The sequence below is a fragment of the Juglans microcarpa x Juglans regia genome, chromosome 1D (genome assembly GCF_004785595.1).
Source record: "Juglans microcarpa x Juglans regia isolate MS1-56 chromosome 1D, Jm3101_v1.0, whole genome shotgun sequence".
Lineage (NCBI taxonomy): Eukaryota > Viridiplantae > Streptophyta > Magnoliopsida > Fagales > Juglandaceae > Juglans > Juglans microcarpa x Juglans regia.
In genome coordinates, this window is record NC_054594.1 from 31,342,471 (window position 1) to 31,362,560 (window position 20,090).

General features: G+C 36.8%; 1 protein-coding gene across 1 annotated transcript; it reads right to left on the reverse strand.

Moving 5' to 3' along the window:
* Positions 1–11,139: 11,139 nt before the first annotated feature.
* LOC121246677 lies at positions 11,140–12,450 on the reverse strand. Its single transcript, XM_041144917.1, has one exon. It carries the CDS (start codon positions 12,448–12,450, stop codon positions 11,140–11,142), a length of 1,311 nt encoding a protein of 436 aa, XP_041000851.1.
* Positions 12,451–20,090: the final 7,640 nt, after the last annotated feature.

Consider the following 20,090-nt stretch of genomic DNA (forward strand, 5'->3'; position numbering starts at 1 on the left):
ACAACCCATCTTAATCCACACAATATGGTATCTCATAGTTACCTGAAAAAACCATGTATTTAACACAATTAGCCAATAGAAAACATTAATTTCCTAGCTATTAGGATATTACTATAGCAAATAAAATCAAGTTGGTGACTAATATATATCTCGGAGATTAACCTACTGCCTAGCTAAAACTGACCACATATCCAACCACTTTGATTTCATACACCTATTCCCAAGTGTATGAAATTTTGTGGTCCCACCAGTTTATGAATCCTCCAAATACACATTTAAATAAGTATAATATCGATCAAGACTCGGCCACCATGGAGTTGCCGATTCAGAAATCTATTTGTGAGAGGAAAAGATCAAGCAATTTTCAAATGGTTACTCCACTTGCACGGGAAAATATTGGACAAGAAAGCAGCAAAACTTTCTGGTACTATAAATAGGGTGTTTTATTTATTCAGGCTCAAGAAAAGATCAGGCAACAGTTTTAACTTTCACACACACACGCATATATATATATATATGTATATATAATATTAACTAGAACTACTAGAGCCGCTGAAATAGATCATTTTCCAGTGACTTTCTCAAACCCAACTTTATAAGTATCTCATAAAGGATACATTCTCATACCCAACTAATTGTTAGAAGTTGTAATCTATACTTGATATATATAACCAAACTGCAAAGCACCTCAACAGGAAAATATGTGCAAACAGAGATGTATAGGCTAAGCAATCACTATGTATTCAACAAATAACCAAAAATAAATAACTTCAATCTCAGCAAGTCCAAGTTTTATACTTACTGTTGTCCAATGTTTGTAATATCTCATGTTTGCCTATTAGCTGAACTCCTCTTCATCACCACCAACTACAATTGACGCACTTCCATGAAATTTGTCTGATTATGAGTTTGCTGAAACTTGCAAACCGAAAGAAAGTCACTGACATTTGCCTCCCAGGTCTTGTTTAATAAATACACAAGCTACAACCCATTAAGTAAAGGAAAAAGTATAGACAAATTACCCCTTCATAATGAACACAACTCTCTCTGAATAGTTTTATAACCAAATACATCCATTGCCTTGAATCTATACAACCAATCAAAAGTTAGATCTTATCCTTTAATTCCCAAAACAGAGGCAACTTTGTCTTAAAAACCAGCTTCATTTCCCTGCCACTGGTTCTAACACATCCTAGCTAAGATAACCTACACTGCCACTAGCAAAATGATTTGTTGTGTGTTTCAAATTGCCATGACCATTGGATTGTTACATCCACAAAAAACCTCTACAAAAATGTACTGCTGCTCCAAGCGAGCGAGATGCATCTCGCTCAGTCTCTCTATGAGACTCGCTATTACCCACCAACTCAGATATTTGAAAATTCATTGCTTTCTCAAAATCGGAAAAGCCCTTCCTCATAGCTTCAATTTCACCCTTCATGCTGTGTAGTTTGCTCTTGTACATTTCCGCATTACTCATGTTCTGTTCATTTTCCTCCACTAGCTGCATAAAAGATTTGTTCTTCTTCATTGAAGGAGAGGGGTCGGGAATGACCATGTGCCCCATCCCTGTTGCGTACCCTGATCTGAAGCCTAGCACATCTTTGAAAATAGCGTCAGCCGCTTCATGTACGTCTTCTCCAGGATCTTTCTCATTCAATCTTTCTATCATCAGATTCTGAAAATTATTGAATAATATAAGCAGCTATGCAAATAACATTATAATACGGGAAAGAGTGTACCAATTATTTTATAGAACACATTACTCACGTAATTTTGTTCAGTCGTGACATTGATAAATTTGCTCCTCCGTGCTAACCAATGTGTTTGTTTATAAAAAGCGACCATATTAGGGGCCGTCTCCCGCTGCCACACATCATGTCAGTTAAGGCACTATTAACCCAACACAGTTTTATTACTTATATTATAATTCAGAATTTGCACAAACCTTCTCTTCCAATATCCATACAAATGACTTCCTCCCACCTGTGTGTTTAACCTTTAGCTTTTGCCTATTCGTAATGTTTCTTCGAGACTTCTCCTGCATGTTTTAAAAGATATCAAGTCTCATTTATTCAATGAGAATGGCATTTGTGCAATGGTATGTAAGGAGCCCTTTTATGCTATAAGACAGAAAAAAAACTTGGTGTAAATGATATACATTAGAAAAGGAATCATTTATATAAACTTTTGTAATTAAAATAATAGAGAAGAGAAAATTGGTATCAATGAATGGCCTTTCTTAGTCCTCTACTAGAGAACTAAATGGGCCTTTATGCAATTTATTAAAAAATAACTTCTTGCGCTACGAGTTAATTAGCCCATTTTTTTGATTTGATACATAGAAAATCAGACAAATAATGTGCCCACTTTTCTTTGGTAATCCATAGCACAAGGCCTAGCTAGCTAGCTGATTTCTACAAACCCCCCATGACATATGAGCAGTGTTTGAACTCTAATTAAAATTACCTTTAATTAATTTCTTTATTTTGAGTCTAAACATCTACTAATTAAATAATGAAGATCGTTATGTAGCCTTTGTTTAAATATATAGGATGGGTATTCTAAGTCCTTTAAATGTGCTATAATTCATATTAATCGGCAATTCGCACTGATTATATATTAATGGTAAAGATTGCTACTTCAGGTTAGTAATTAATTATTTGGCCATTCTTTCTATACATTAATATATAATTTTTAATGCTAGCTGCATCCTCCTTCTTTCTATAATTATTTAAAAAGGCAGCAAAATAAAATCATCTCACATCTAACCTGAACCATGTCACCTATGCAATCTAAATATTAAATATGCAGAAGTTGAAATAAAAATATGAATATACCTTGAATGCCCCGCTTGCCCACATTTCACAAAGCCACTGCCAAGCAAGTTTTTCCGCCATCGATGGCCCACCACGTAGGGCCTCCTCATGCGATTCATATTTCTTGTATACTTTGTGAAGTTCATAATGGTAGGCATTGTATTTATCACACAAATGCGTTTGAACCATTTCACGAACATTGTCTTTTGTCTAATCTAGTACAAAGTCTGCCCGTAAGTTCAATATATTTAACTTGTCACATATTGTCATCAAATGCACATTAAAAGAAATGACATCAACATCTACATTTTAATAGGTTACTATAATTATCCAGTCCTACCCTAACGCGGTCAACAAGCTCTTGCTTCTCCTCCTCAGGTATAGAACTCCAGCTTGCATGCCTTAGTTCAGCATATACTTTAACGATCCACGTGACTCGCCCAGTGAAGATGGAGGCATTTTCACACGATGGACCTCGATGACCATCCTTTACGACCAAAGGAATCTTACCCACCTTCCGGAGGCGTTCAAATTGTGTGCATCGTGCAGGCCCTCGGCCCCATTTCTTAGGTGGTGGAACTATACCTCGAAAAATTATTCTGTTAAACTAAGTTGTAAAATACAGCTCCAAAAACTAGATTAAATGTGTTAAATTTTTCTTCTATATGAATTGATATAGAAAAGATGCGTAACTGTGTTATAAATGGATGGCATACCTGTATTAATATTCCCCTTTCCACCCTGTGCTACAACCATGGACTCTTGTACAGCAGCACCTCCTACGTCCTGAGTCTCTTCATTTGAGTCTGGCTTGTCTCGTAAAATGGGTGTCGGAGGCAATGCTTTTACCTCTAGGCTACTGCTATGTATGATAGGTCTTGAGTGTCAAAGTCGCCCCTCCTTCCCCCTCTTGACAGATCGCCACATCTTTATGGTTGCTGGAATTCAATATACTTTTTAACATTCAACCAACAAACAAGGGTCAATACTATAAGAAAACATATTATAACTAAGGGCCCGTTTGTTTTCAGATATGAGATGAGATGAGATTAGATTAAAGTTAAAAAGTTGAATAAAATAATGTTAGAATATATTTTTTAATATTATTTTTGTTTTGAGATTTGAAAAAGTTGAATTTTTTATTTTATTTTTTGTGGAGATTTGATAAAGTTGTAATGATGAGGTGAGATGAGATGTTTTTCGAAAACAAACAAGGCCTATCTACCATTAGTCACTATTTATTAAACTTCTCTTGAACATGGCTATATCACGCTTGTTTGTCATTTTAAAACATACCTCTGATCCCTTTTGTCTGCACTGTTTTATTTGTCTGATTTGCATTTGAATCACGTGGTTAAAGGTATGGTTCTCATTGTCAAATGTTCTTTCTATATAGATTGTTTTCCCCTTCATCATTTACTGCTTTTCCACAGATTAAATGATGAAGGGGATCTAAAAGTTTGTCCAAAACACAATGTTAAGACTGTGAAGGCACAGTTGTGCTCATGAATTGCATGCAAGTCAAAAAACCTTCATTAGTTTTTTTTTTTTTTTTTTTTTACATTGCATTGTCTGAGTATATCTAATAGGACCTGCAAACCTAATTTTGTCCACTGCCCTTATGCGTATTATTAGGTTCAGTATCAAACTTTTAACATGATGGGTATTCAAACTCTGGTTTTGTTTAACAATGATAATGTATCAGATTGCTATGTATTACCCATATTTAAAAACAACCAAGAACCTCTACTGAAATCCCATCATCTAGGTAAACAATAGTTGGAACAATAGTTGGAAAAGGCCATTAAGCAGCATGCAATATTAAAACTAGACTAAACTCTTCTAAAATAATCTACATTTGTGGTGCTTTTATACTAAGTTTGTGAGGAAAGATGTAGAGTGTTTACAAATGCATGTAGTGCTAGAATCTCATGTAACAGGGGGATAGTTGTTATGCAAACCCATCAACGAGATGCCAAGTATAAACACCATTTGCGCACTGCTATGAGAATAAATACATCCGAAGGTTCTCAGTAATCCCCACCTCAAACAACAAAAAAATGGCTGAAAAGAAGATAATGGAAAGACTCGAGGACTTGAATATACCATGTTAGAAGCTGTCCAAAGTGTATTAAAACCATTTGAAGGGGCCGAAATCAATGGGCCCCTTGAAAACATGGGGCGCTGGTCACCCGATACTCACCCAGAACAGAGGTCAAGAAAAGAAGTAGGGAGAAGAGAACTAGGGAGAAGAAGAGATGCACCTTCAGATTAAAAAGCCCAGACTTGCTCAGGGGAGGATTAGCTGGAACTTCCTTACCAATTTGGTGTACAGGTTCAAGTCAGGGAAGGAATAGTCCTCTGGTTCACCAAATTGCCCGTCCACCTTCTACCTTCTGCTTTCCCTCCAACAAAGTCATTAATCCCTCAACAACAGGCCAGCTGTCCTTATGGACCCATCATGTGTAAACATTTCAAGTCTGGAAGTGACCCTTTCTGGCGCCATTTCAGAGCCAATTTGGTGAATAAAATTCCCGCCTACTAATTCAAGATCTGATCTTCACCTGTGCTAATTATAATGAAGGAAAATTAATTAGTACCCACATTTACAGCCACGTAGCAAGGCAAACAGTTATAAAATACCTTTAACATCCATGGAAATTTAAGCTTTTATTGGAATTTAAATAATGAATTATTACGCTTGGCCTTATACCAAAGGAATTTGTATCACAAATTGGAACTGATTAGTGAAAATACCATAATAATCAATTGTTACTTAGGAGAAAGGAAATTTAATTTATTTCCTTTTACTATACAAGAACCATCTGTGTGACCAACGTATAATTTAGTTCTCACCTAATCATAAAACCTCATTTCATGTGTTTTCTTAACATCTGAGTAACTAAAAAACTAAAACCATCAACCTGCAACTGTATTATTTATTTTGTCCTCATATCTGAATTGGAACGTTGCAAGTCAAAAGCATTTTTTCCCTTGATAACAGTCCCCATTTCCAGCAAGCATAATTCCCAAATTTCTGGTGTTTTGCATTACTCTTTCCAATAGAGAATACTCATCTAGAAATCATTGCTAAGAAGGGATGCACATATAAACTATGTGCATTTCCTGGATTGCTCCCCAACAACTATGTCATCCATACCAAGTGTGTGCATACATTTCATTCCATATGTGAAATGGGACATGCAAAGCTGACCAAGTGTGTGTTTCCAGTATGACTATGTTACACATTTGCATGATTTTTCCGTGTGTTTTTCAGTTACACATTTACACATCATGGGTCAATTTGTGACATTGACCCCCATTTCATAACATACACAACCCATCATCTTACACTCCCTAGCTGGCAATTCAAATGTGTCCTTCCCACTAGTTGAATCAATCATCAATTTGTGCCTCTCCCTTTGAGAAGGTGTTCCACAAAATAAGCTCTGAGTTCCAAGAAAAATCTGCACACAATATTAAAACCTTATGAGAAATTAATAACTTTGATTCCCTAACTAACAATCTCAATTGATTGTCAAGTATATCCAACTCAAAACCAGCATTGTAGATGGATCGATTTCTAAACCATCCAATATTACAGCTGCAAGAATATGTCAGTTGCTTCTTAATGGACTTCAAGGTCTCCAAAATTTTTTTCTTCTCTCTCTCTCACATTAGATGACAGATCTTGTTGCTTGGATACTTTGCTATCGATCAACAAAAGTCTCTTAACTTGTCTTAAAGTCGCTTAGCTTTTAGAATGCTAAGTTTGATCATTTACGTTATTGGTCATTAATGGAATTCGATATAACTATGGTAGAAACAATAAGTGCAGGTGATGCTTGCTCATATGTGGAGAATGTTGGTTTTGCAGCTTGAGAAGGCTTTGCGTGAAATGCGCTCGGAAAATGCAGCAATCAAGTTTACTACTAATTCTAAGTTACTGCATGAGGCCATTGCTTTAGTCACTAGCATTGAGGAGAAATCTTTGGAGGTAGAGGTGAAATTGCATCCCAATGATGCCAAGCTTGCTGAGGTGAGCAGAAAGAGTGTAGAAATTGAGAGAAAATCACAGGACTTGGAGGCTGGAGAAGCTGCACTTCAAAGGGACAGCTTATCCTTCATTTCTGAGTAAGCTCTTCTGACCTTTGCTATATCCATACTCTTGCTCTTGAATCTTTTTGCTACTGAGTGCTGTACAGTTTTTTTTTTTTTTTGGTAAAAGTTTTTGATAGTTAATTAGTGAGGGCAATTTTACATAGTTCAATTTTTTTTTCTCTCATTTAATTAAGTTGTTTGTACTTCTTGTAGGTGAGAGTCCTATGATTATTAACCAAATAGAGGAGAGGGCAAATGAGAACGATAGTCCAAACAAGTAGCAAGAAAAGGACCTTGAAGGGTCAAAGAGCTAGGATTGATGCAACCAACATTAGCTTGAAAAGGAAAGAAGATGACATAAACAGCAGGCTTTCAAATTTAACTTCGAGAGAGCAGGCAAGTATTTCTCTGTGCTGTGTAGTTGCTAAATCTGTTGACTTATGTATTAATATATCATTTTAGCAGGAATTTGATGCCATGAGGACAAACTTGGAGATGAAAGAGAAAGAGCTACTTGCTGTGAAGAGCTATTGAAGATACGTGAAGACTAGCATCGGCTTCAAGTGAGTGAAGAAGAGAGATCAGAACATGTTCGCTTGCAATCAGAACTAAAACAGGAGATCAATGATTACATTTGCTTCAAAAAGAACTACTTCTGAAGGATGCTGGAGATTTAAAGAGAGAACTTGAGTTATGGAAGAGAGAACTTGAGACTGATATGCAGCACCAACTAGAGGACAAAGAGAGAGAATTGCGGGAGAGGGAGAAGCTATTTCAAGAAAAAAAACATAGACAATTAGACAATGTTAATTACTTGAGAGAAGTAGCTAGGAGAGAAATGGAAGGAATTACACTTGAGAGAGTTAAAATAGATAAAGAAAGACAAGAAGCTGATGAAAACAGAAAGCATCTTGAAAGGCGCCAACTGGAAATGTGAAAGGATATTGATGAGCTTGATGACCTTAGCAGGAAGTTGACAGATCAGCGTGAACAATTTGTTAAGGACCTTTGGCCATTAATAGCAATGCTAAAGGACCTTTGGCCATTTTTTCCCTTGCTCGCAGCTGCTCCATGGTTTGTTTCAAGAACCACTGAGGGTATGCCACTCTATTGTTATTACTACCAATTATCTCTTGATGATTGACAACATGGAAGTTCCTAAGCAGGAAAACCCCATCAACAGGGCTGCACTTACAAGAAAAGGGGATCTTCTACTAGGCTGCTGGGTAAAGATAGAGAGAACCATACTCTACGTAAAATATTAAGAGAAGACGAAAAAGAAAACTTTCCACCATGGATTATTTGATAATGAGAACAGGTGCTAGATGTGCGGGCAATTTTAAGGTACTGCTTTCATTATCAATTTCAGCATTGCTATTACAGATTCATAAGCATATTGGTTTAAACATTGTTGATGATCGTGGACAATGTGAATAGGCAATATAATTCGAATGAAGACTATATTTATTTGGGTAATTAGCGATTCCTACCTAAGCTTTGCCGACAATCTCCTCATCTTTTGTGTTTCTTCATTGAAGTGGTGTGCTATCTGCAATTAAGCACGTAGACAAAGTAAGCTACTATACACACACACATATATATATATATATATATATCAATATATTTTCAATGTGATTTCTAATACTTACGCTTATAAAGGGGATTGTGAAATGGGGGGTAGCAAAATAAATTCATGAAACCACGATGGGTGTAAGCCTGGATCTATTATAAAAAATGAAGGCAATGATAGGGATAAACATTCCTATTTGTCTAGCATAGAACTTAAAACAATACATAGGGTCTTAATTCAAAGAACTGTGTATATATGCCCATTGTCATGAGTACATAATGAATTTCAACTTAAAAATCATAATAATCAATACAAATATGACTTACCGTCATCATCATCTGACTCCTCATGCATATGAGTCTCAGACTCGCTACCAGAGTTATCCTCGTCAAGTGGGTCATCATCAATGAAGACATCATTGTCAACTGGTTGGGACGGGTCTTGACGTGATATGCTTAATGGATCAACAAGCAAATGCTTTTCATCGACTCGACTCAACGGATCGGCCATGGTTGATTCACTCTCGAGAATAGGGGGATAGTTGTTCACATTATTGTGACTATCATCTTCTGTTTCACCCCCTGATGATTCGTCATCATTAATCTCCTCCTCAACAGTAGTCATCGAAGGAATGTTGTAAACATTCCTATTTGTAATCTTATGGACGACATGCCAACTACCACCCAATGTCGGATCCGTGAGATATAATACCTGAGTTGCTTGACATGCAAGGCCAAAAGGCTCATCTTTATACCATTGCCTAGCAGTATTCACTAACGTTAAGTGGTCTCTAACACGTATCCCCCTTCTCGGGTCGCCAACGTCATACCACGCACATTGAAAAAGATATACCTTACGCCATCTCATGTAGCGTAATTCTATAATATCATGTAACACACCATAGAAGTCAACAGGGGATCCCTGATGCGACCCATGAACCACCACCCCACTGTTTTGAGTTCGACGATGCCTTTCACGCTCTTTCGAATGAAAGCGAATACCATTCACTATGCATCCGGCATATGATGCGACCCAGGGATCTGGACCACATGCTAATGCATATATGTCATCAGTTACCGCGCTTGGACTACTTGCACGCAACTCTTGAATCTACCATACAAAATGACAGAAGAAAAAACAGTTATGACTTACCGTCATAATTTGTCTAAGGGATACAAATGGAAACAAAAAATATCGGTATCTTACATGAGATTTGAACCACAATGGGAATTCGCTCTAGTGCCTACGATCGATGTTATGAGGGTCTTCTTCTTTCATCTTGTTATAGTGTTCCTTGTATGTATGGGAAGCTAACGTAATTAGGAGAGTAAAAAATAAAAATTTAATAACTAAAGAAACTTTCCAAGAATGTTGTACTTACTCTGTGTATTGCTCAACCTCCGTGCATTTATTAAGTACATACCAATGGGCCTTGGCCATTAGTGTATCTGCTAATTTGTGCGACCTTGTTGTCCCCAATGGTTGTGTCTTATGTGAGAAAATAGATAAACTTGGCTCACTTCCCGACCCAGTCGAACTGACAACATCATTGTTACGTTCCTCTCAGTTATATCTAGTCTCAATATCATTAAGGTACATAGAGCAAAATGTAAGGCACTTGAGATGAAGATATGCCTCAGCAATTGAGCCTTCTGGACGGGCTCTGTTGCGGATGTACCGCTTGAACTTTCCTAGATACCTTTCAAAAGGGTATATCCATTTGTATTGCATGGGTTCTGCCAGTAATGCCTCCTCTGGCAGGTGAACAGCAAGGTGCACCATGATATCAAAAAATGCGGGAGGGAATATCATTTCTAGTTTGTAGAGAATGATGGGAATATTTGCCTGAAGCCGATGCAACATTGATATGTTCAAAGTTTGTGAACATAATTCTTTGAAGAAATAGCTTAAATCTATTAAGGCTTGACGCACATCGGCCCATAAGAACCCACCAATCACGACCGGCAACAGTGCTTGAATGAAGATATGACAGGCATGGCTCTTCATTCCACTGATTTTCCCATCACCAACATTGACACACCGGGCTATGTTCGAGGCAAATCCATCAGGGAATTTCACATTTGACAGTCAGGCACAAAACGTCTTTCTCTCATTCAAATTTAACATGTAGCAAGCAAGACTCATACTAATATGATCGCCATCACGTTGTAAATGCAATTATTTGCTTAGTCCAATATTAACCAAATCCCTACGTGCATTGGCGGAGTCCTTAGTTTTTCCTTCAATATTCAGCAATGTTCCCAAAACGTTATCGCATATGTTTTTCTCAATATGCATGACATCCATGTTATGTCTCAAACCCAAGTCTAACCAGTAAGGAAGCTAAAAAAATATAGATTTTTTTGTCCAATTTAATTGATTGGGCGTTCGTTTCCTCTTCAAAGAAGATTTACCAAACTGGACATGTGACAAGAGAGCCAATTGTTCAATCAAATCCTCTCCCTCGACCCTTGATGGTTGGACTCGGTGCTCCTCGTACCCATTAAAAGCATTTTTTTTCCGTCTCCAAGTGTGATCTGGGGCCAACCATCTTCGATGACCCATATAGTAATGTTTGCGCCTATAAACCCACCATTGTGAATCTGTGTCAGATGTACATGAAGGGCATGCCATTTTGCCCTTTGTGCTCTAACCAGAAAGATTGGCATATGCGGGAAAGTCATTGATAGTCCAAAGCAACGCTGCATGCAATCTAAACATTTGCCCATTGTACGCATCAAAGGTATGAATACCCTCTTCCCATAACTCACTCAACTCATCGACAAGAGGGCGCAAGAAAACATCAATATCATTTCCTGGTGCCTTTGGGCCAGTGATTAGCAACGACAACATGGTATATGGATATTTCATACATGACCAAGGGGGCAAGTTGTAACGCACAAGTAGTACCGGCCATATGCTGTACGGTTTGCTCATGTTATTGAATGGGTTAAACCCATCACTCACCAAACCAAGTCTAACATTGCGAGGATCTTGGGAAAACCAACCATGTTTTTCATCAAATTCTTTCCATACCTTAGAATCGGCTAGATGACGCATGCATGTCGGATCGTCACCACGTGCTTCTACATGCCATCTCATGGCTTGGGCTGTCTTCTTTGACATAAATAGCCTCTGCAAGCGCGGCTTCAGGGGGAAATATCGGAGAACTTTTTGTGGTATTCTCTGTTGCTTACTTGTAGTTACAATCCACCTAGATGCTTTACATTTAGAGCATTCATTATGATCAGCATTTTCCTTCCAAAACAATGCACAATCATTTGGGCACACATGTATCTTTTTGTAAATAAAGCCTAAGTCATGCTCCAAGCGATGAGCGTCATTAAATGAGTCAGGGAATAGAGCATGGGGAAATGCAGCTTGCAGAAGCTTTATAACCATGTCAAAGGACTTCACGGTCCAACCACCAATGCTCTTGATGTGAAGCAACTTGACTATAAATGATAGCTTTAAGAACTTAGCACATGAAGGATAAAGTGGACGTCGTGCGTCGGCTACCAAATCCTCAAAATTAAGGTTTGCTGGAGTATTAGAGGTGGAGGGTTGATCATTTGTGTTTGCATTTTCTTCATTTCTAGTTGAATTATCCATAAACAACCCATGACGAATGTCATCTAACATCTCGTCGAAATCATCAATGTAGTCATTGTAAGCTGATGCATTGTCACCTTCATCATCAGAAAATGTAGCATCTAGGAAGGGATCATCTTCTCCATGGAATATCCATTCCGTATAAGTTGGATCAATCCCTATGATGAACAAATGATCTTCGACCGTCAGAGAAGAGTGGAAAGCTCTATTTCGGCATCTCCTACAGGGACACCTAATGTGATTGGATCCAAGTGTGTGGGCTTGAGCCATAGCCAGGAATTGTCTAACACCTTCAGCATATTCATTGGAATGCAATCTATCTTCGATAAGCATCCAAACCTTATCCATCAGAGTAGCTGACCAACTATGGGAAAAGAGAGAGTTAGGGGATAATCAATGAGAAAGAATGTAAAAGATCATTTCTTGGAGTGGAGGTATTTACTAGGATATCTGAAAAAAGTAACAAAGAATGGAAAATGAGAAAAGCCATCAAGCAGAAATCTGTTTGCATTGTGGTTTGTGGGTAGGTAGAGGTGAACATGTATGTTTAATTGGTGGGTTTTAAAGTCGATCAAGCAAAATGTGTTGTAAACTGGTGGCGTAACCTTGCCTATTAGGTGTACAGGTTCTCATAAATGCCTACTTAAAATTGTGTTGGATGAATTTAGCATTATGTATATTTTCAGGTTGAATGAAGGAAGAGGCCAGAAAATTAAGCACTATTATTGAATTAAGGAGCCCATACTCGAAAATTAAGGAGCTGCAGTGCATGTTTTTTTTGTATTCTATTACATGTCAATGCAGCAATTATAAAATAAAGTAGAATTTAAATTTGACCAATACATGAGATAAATGAATTAATGCCTATTATACGCTGAGTTATTAAATTAACTGAGAGAGTTCATATTATATATAGCTTTTGAAATTATAAGCATTGTGATATTGGTAAATATCATAACCCATCATGAATGTTTAACTTGGAGGAGTACTTCCTTTGTATGAGATGGAACATTTATTTCTGATCGATCAACAATATGCAGGCTAAATTGATCTCATGAACCAATATATGCCAACACAATATTAATTGCGTCAATACTATAACAAAGGAATTCTCCATGAAGTAGACATATAAGGTCATATGTCTACTTCATTCAGCCACATGGATTTTGTATTTCTCTTAGGATAAGAAGGAAATTACACTAGGATCAAATAGAGTGGTGGCATATATATATACAGCCACATATATATATATATATTGGTCCCTACTACAACTCAAGGGCATATAAAATCTGTGGTGATTGAAGGCGAAGGGTACTTTGAAATGGCATGTTCGGAGATATATCTTGGTCGAATTATTTCGTAACCAAAGTAGGAATCATTTATAGGTCTGGTGGTGTTTTCTTTTGAAATGCATTGTCTATGATTCTAATCCGTTTTATTCAGTATGTTCTTATGGTGGATGAACCTTGTTTCACAATTTGAGAGGGGGGCTATCCTCTTCCCTCGTTAACTTCCCTGCAAGGTAGGTGGAAAAGGCAATAAATCAGAATGTTCAAAATCGGAAAAGGCAAACTAATATGCAAGGTAGGCTACCCTCATTGTCTGATTATGAGTTTGTGTCCAAAGTGTCTTCCTATGGCCTTACATGGTATTACACTTATGAAGATTTGGACAATTATGAAGTACATGCCACATATAACATTAGTTTACGCATAAAAGCCACGTAATTGAAATATCCGAAAACTCTATCATTTCAAATTGCACCAAACTATTATAGTATAAGTTTGAGTAGGTGTTGACAAATATGCATAAAAATCTTGTTATTTTCCTTTATAGAAGCAGAAATTATATTGCTTGCATCAATGATTATATCAACAAAGATGCAAGCAACATTTATAGTAAATATAAGAACATGGTATAAATGTTAGCCTTTCTTGAAATGCATAACCAAGATTATCACGGGGCAGCAAAGGAAAAAATAATATGAAAAGCATGAAAATGAATCAATGCACGAAACTAACTAAAAAGATAATGAAACCAAAAGAGACAACAGATTCAATAAACATATAAAGGTAACATATAAATTTTATATATATTTATATATATATATATGTAGATTCAGAAGGGCAGCAGATGCACAAGTAGAGAGTATACCTTAGTAAGATTTGGATGATCTAGTTTATGCCACACAACAACGTTCTTGTGTAAAAGCTGCGAACAAATGACGCAATACATTAGAACTTCTGTCCTATGACCCTTCTCACCCCAATCGAGCAATTTAACTTGGTATCATGAAAGAATACAGACCACAGAAGAAGCTGTTAATAGCGTATGGGAATGACTTCTTGTTAATGAAATATAACAAATGTAACCCACTTAGCATTACAAATTAAAAAGAGGCTAACATAAGCAAGCAAAGAAATTCAGGTGATTGGCTGAATTGTGATGACGAGGAGAGGATTCAACTAATCGTAATATTTAGATACACAATTCAGCCTAGCTACTGCATGCACTCCAACTTATTGTCACACAGAAATGCACTGTCACCATAAGAGTGTGAGATGCCACACTCCTTGCCCATTGCACGGATCCCACATCCCATGTTGAAAGAATTCATCAATAACATTCCCTTTGAGTTTTTTTTTTGGTTGGGAGGAGTATACTATTGAATAGTGCAGAAGTGACAAATAAAATCAATCCTCAAATTCTTACCAAAGTTTATCATACATAACATTAAAAAAAATGAGCTCCCCAAGATAGATGTTTTGGTTTTTTGGTATTATTTTCACTGTATTTAGAACATGCCAAGTTTTAGTCTCTTGTCCAAAAGAATGTTATTGATAGTATTCCTTGGCCACCCGAAAGGCAGCTAATGAAAAAAAGGTACAGTCGTGGGAATATGCACAAATGCTTGGAAAGTACTTTAGTTGTGCGTAATTTAATGCCTCAGTTGGAGTATATGAAACTTCGATTTATAACTGAATCAAAAAATTCTTTTATTAACACTTAACATTCTAAAGTAAATCACGAACATATTCCATGTTCTAGAAAATGATACGTCTTTGTCTCATAGGGTGCATATGGTTTGAAAGAAATTAGAGATGCTTCGAAGATAAAGAACGCTCATTGGGAGATCTTAGGCATTTTTTCTTGAGTACTTTGAGTTCTTGGGTTAAAGTGTTTTTGTAAAACAGATAATTTTCTGCACCAGTTTTAGTTTTCTTGCGTTTAGTTTCTTTTCGTTTGTGGAGGTTGTAGGTGTTTCCTTTGTATACGGCATGTGTACTTGGGCTTCTGCCTATATCTTGAATGAATTATTACTTATCAAAACAATTGCAATGGTCTTATTGATTGAAATAATATCAAAGAGGAAGCGAATATAAATAGCAAAAAAAAAAAAAAAAAAAATACGTGACCAAAGTCCACAAACATTTTCACTGTATGCACCAAAAAGTAGAAGCTGCCAAGCAATGATACGTGGCAGTTAGGAAAGCAATCACGTTACCTTATTACTAGCTCCTTGTAAGGCTCATTCGGCAATGAACTGCTCTCACTTATATGTCCCGCATTGACATATTCACTTTTGCCTGCACTTGTAGTTATAGAAAATATTTACTGACATTGAACCTAATTTGATTTGAGTCAAAAGTTAGGAATTAGAGTTTGAACCAAAGTTGGGGGATGAAATTGATTAATTTATAGATATGTTTCCCAATACAAGAATTTTATTAAAATCAGCTCATGCCTTGTTAACATTTTCAGTTCATAGATTAAGGAAATTAAACAGTTTACATCCAGATGGTGTCCAAAAGGCCCTTTACAGATGAGATCAAGAAACTTACAATCATAGTCTCTCCAATCCTATTTGTTGACCAGCCAAATCATAACCAAATATTTTGTCTCGTCGCAAATAAGGTCTGCAAAAGATTGTGATATTGTTATCATAAAAGCACAAAGCTAATCCAAAAAATAATAATTGGAGCAGTTTAAGCACCAGGTAGTAAGCAATAAGATTTGCAATGAATCTAATGTTGTGAAATGCACCCAAATTAGCCTCAGCTGGAGGGGAAATGGAAAGAAATAAACACAATTGTCCAGTGACATGCGAAAGCCAAATTAAAGTCGCTACTGCATAAGCATGCGTGCATTAAGATAAGATAAAAAAAAAATGAATTGAATAATATGGAAAAGCAGCAGGTAGTGATATGGAAAATAACAAGTAGGGAGAAACAAGGCACCAACAACATCACCAAAGTAATTCATGATGCAAAGTCCATGAGAAATAAAGATGGATTTTAACCAAAGCATCACCAAAGTAAATTAAGAGAATAATGATTTTTTGGTCTAAAACATTTAGGATATAACTGGAAGTATGGCTAGAAACCTATAGAAATAAAAGCACGCACATTATTTAGCTTGACCTCATTAAGGCAAGTAAACAAGATTGGTGACTCTAACTGTGGTGCCTTAAATTGTGATGATAGTTTGCTGGAGTAACCATATAATGCTAGTAACAAGATTGGTGAAAGAAGAATAAAAGGATTATACTTGGGGAAACAGTTGTTATTTTATGATTATAAAATAAACTATTTATGTAGAAAGGGCTGGGTTGGGTCTGAAAACTTCTCTACAGAGGGATAAGAAAGTGTAAAGAGGGATTTATGAGGTAGGCATCAATTTTTGGTTTATTCAGTTTAACTTCATATATAACTGACAAGTAAAGTAGTGAGGTGAGAAAAAACAAAACTGGATTTAGCACAACAAAGTTACTTGAAAAGGTTGCAAAATATGAATTTGTGGAGAAAAATCCTCCGGTCAATACCTCTGACTCGACCTTTTTATCTATAAAGCATCACCACAACAGGGATCTCTCTATAATCAAGTGACGTGGATATTGGGTAACTGAACCAAACACTCCATTAAATCATACCACTAAATTAGCGAAGATTATCAAACATACCCAATGATGTTTTTCCCCAATAAAACTCTCTAAAAAAGAGAAATTTGATGAAAACGGATTTGTGGCAATTCTCTAGTAAAGGAAAAAAAACCATGCAGTGATATGGAAAAGAACAAGTACGGAGAAGAAAATATTTAGCGGGTGTTAAGAAAGAAAGGAAGACAAATTCATCTCTCCTGCTTGAATTGATACTTTAGATTCTATAGACAATTCAGACCATAAACAACAAATGTAGAGTAAATTTTGTATGGTCATACAAAACACAAAGACATATACTCAACATAAGTATCAATAAGCAAAATCAATACAAGTAAATGTTGTGATAATGTAGCCTAAAAATTCCTGAATAAATAATTCATAATTGGAGCCATGGGAATGAGGTGGTAATATAAGGAAATAGTGGTGACCATATCCACCTTTGGAAAAAAAATCGCAGTACTATGTTTGGTGTACCTATTTATCTTTAGACTCTATTTGGAGGAAAATTGGAAAATGGCAATATTTGAGGATTGTGAGGAAACGATGCTAGGGCTATGTATATATACTTCTCTAATACCATGTTTCTGTAGGCAGCCCAGTGCAGAGTTTTATTGGACTGTGGAAAAAAAGACTAAGATGTAACAAATTAATTCTATGGTTTGTATTGACCATAGAAAACAATATATCGATCAAGTTATAACAATGGCAAACATATTTATAAATACAAGATAATTTACAATAGAGATAGGAAATAATATTAAGCTCATAACCAAGAAACATAATGTTGGCCACTATTTGAGATATCAAGTTAGATAAAAAAAAATAAAAACACCACAACAAAATAGAGATCTTCCAAATCATTTTCAACATCTACATTCCCTGTCTAATAGGTTGCAATTTGTAAAAATATAATGCAAAATTAGTATAGAGAGATATTTGTTAATAATCTTTGATTATTTTGATAAACATGACTCATAACTTTGAGTACTCTTAACCAATAAAAATGGAACAGGAAAAGAGGAACAATTAGAGGAGCGATTTTGCTTTCCCAAGTTCATGTTGAAAACTAGAACATGAATTAAAGACTGGGGTTTCTATTCGTGACAGGTGCGAGCTGAGAGACTTACCATTGCGAGAGTGGTGACGGCATCTACCAGTCCGTGGACAACTCCGACTTCAAACCGCGCGAACCCCTCTGCTCATACCCACTACGTGCTCTCAGCCATTGACGCCAGATGACCATGTGCTGTCTTCGGTGGAGCGTAGGGTCCAACCAGCCACCAGACAAATCCACGAGGTCGGCGACGTTGGAAGCTCCACCGAGTCTTCTGGGGATGAACGTGGTAGATGCAAGCCGTGGGAGTCGTTACCAATTCGTGTACGCCGACCCTTTCCTCTCTGCGAGATTATCTCCCTAATTGATGGATTCCAATGGAAATGGTCGATCACTGGAGGATTTCATGAAATGGGAGAAATTAAGAGAGGCAGAGGGAAATTTTGGTAGATTTGGTCTGAGGTGATGAAAAGAAATTTCCCCGCTAAAATCAGACGAAAGGGAGAGTCAGCGCGCCAGTCCCTAAATTCCCACCGTGCTGTTCATCGAAATGGGTTTCCACATGTTAAGCAGTGTAAAATGAGGGTTTTTTTCTTTTGCGGCGAAATATGTTGGTGGGAAAATAACTTTTTTACAACAATTTTAAGTGATTTGTCGACATGTCGCTGCAACAGAACGATGCTTTTCCCACAAACCCAGTTTGTGACATAAATCAAGTATTTCCCACCATGGTTTGTCATGGAAAATATTTTTGTGGCAAAAACGCTATATTGTTGTAGTGATGCCTGGATAGGAAGAACTGAATGTCCTCAATCAACTGCCCTTTACAAGAACAATCAGCATTGGGAGCATTAACACAATCAATTACTACTTTAGCATCTCCCTCAAAAATCACTTGGTTAAGTCCCAACTCATGATACAACTACAGACTTCTAATTAGAGCATGGCATTCTGCAGAAAATGCAGCACATACATGGGTTTTTGGAGCAGACAAAACAACCTCAACCTTACCTCTTTTATTTCTTAGCACAATACCAATTCCCATTATTTTCTTTCCAGCATCAAAGGCAACATCGAAGTTGAGCTTGTAAAATGGATTTATTGGAGGGCTCCATCCCATATCAGTGGCTTGTTAAGCCTCTTTATCTGCAACAGTAAGTGAAAGCTGATGAACCTCATGATAGGCTTCAATGTCACTTAAAGCTAATCTTAGAAGAGTAGAAGGACTCACAAAGTTGTTTCAAATACCAGACTATTCCTCCTAGCCCAAATTTTGTGAAAAACAGCAGCCCCCTGACTCAACTTCTGAGCCTCCAGTCTGCTATATAAATAATGCCACAACAAGGTAAAATCACTATAATCAGAATGCCATTTCTTCACAGGGCTATCATTCTCCCCCACACATCCACTGCAGCAAGGCAGTTCCAAAGGGCATGTATAGATGTTTCCTCATGTCGATTGCAAACTGGGCACATACTATCTTCAATAATCTGTTTTTCCTTCAAAGAATGCTTTGTAGGTAATATATCATTAAAAGCCTTCCAGACAAATTGTTTAATCTTACCAGGAACTTACAATTGCCATAGCTTCCTCCACTGCACATCAATTTCCTCTCCATTTGAGGCCTCTCCTTGAGACTGATTCCTCATCAAATAGTCCAAAAAAAAAAAGCACTCTTTACTGTAAAAGCACCCTTTCAGTCCTTACCCAAAACATTTTATCAGTGACATCCCTCAAATTGATTGGAATACTGCAAATTAACAATTGGCCTCTTCTAAACTAAAAATTTCCTCCACCAAAGCAGCCTTCCAACAATGATTAGTAGTATCAATTAGATCTGCAACTTTAGCTTCTGACTCCAACTGATGCATAGGAGTTTGTACTCTGTAAGAGGTTGGTTGTGATAACCATTTATCATGCCAAAATTTTATACTCTTGCCATCACCCACCCTCCAAACAGCTCCTTCATTGACCAAGTCTAGTGAAGACCAAATA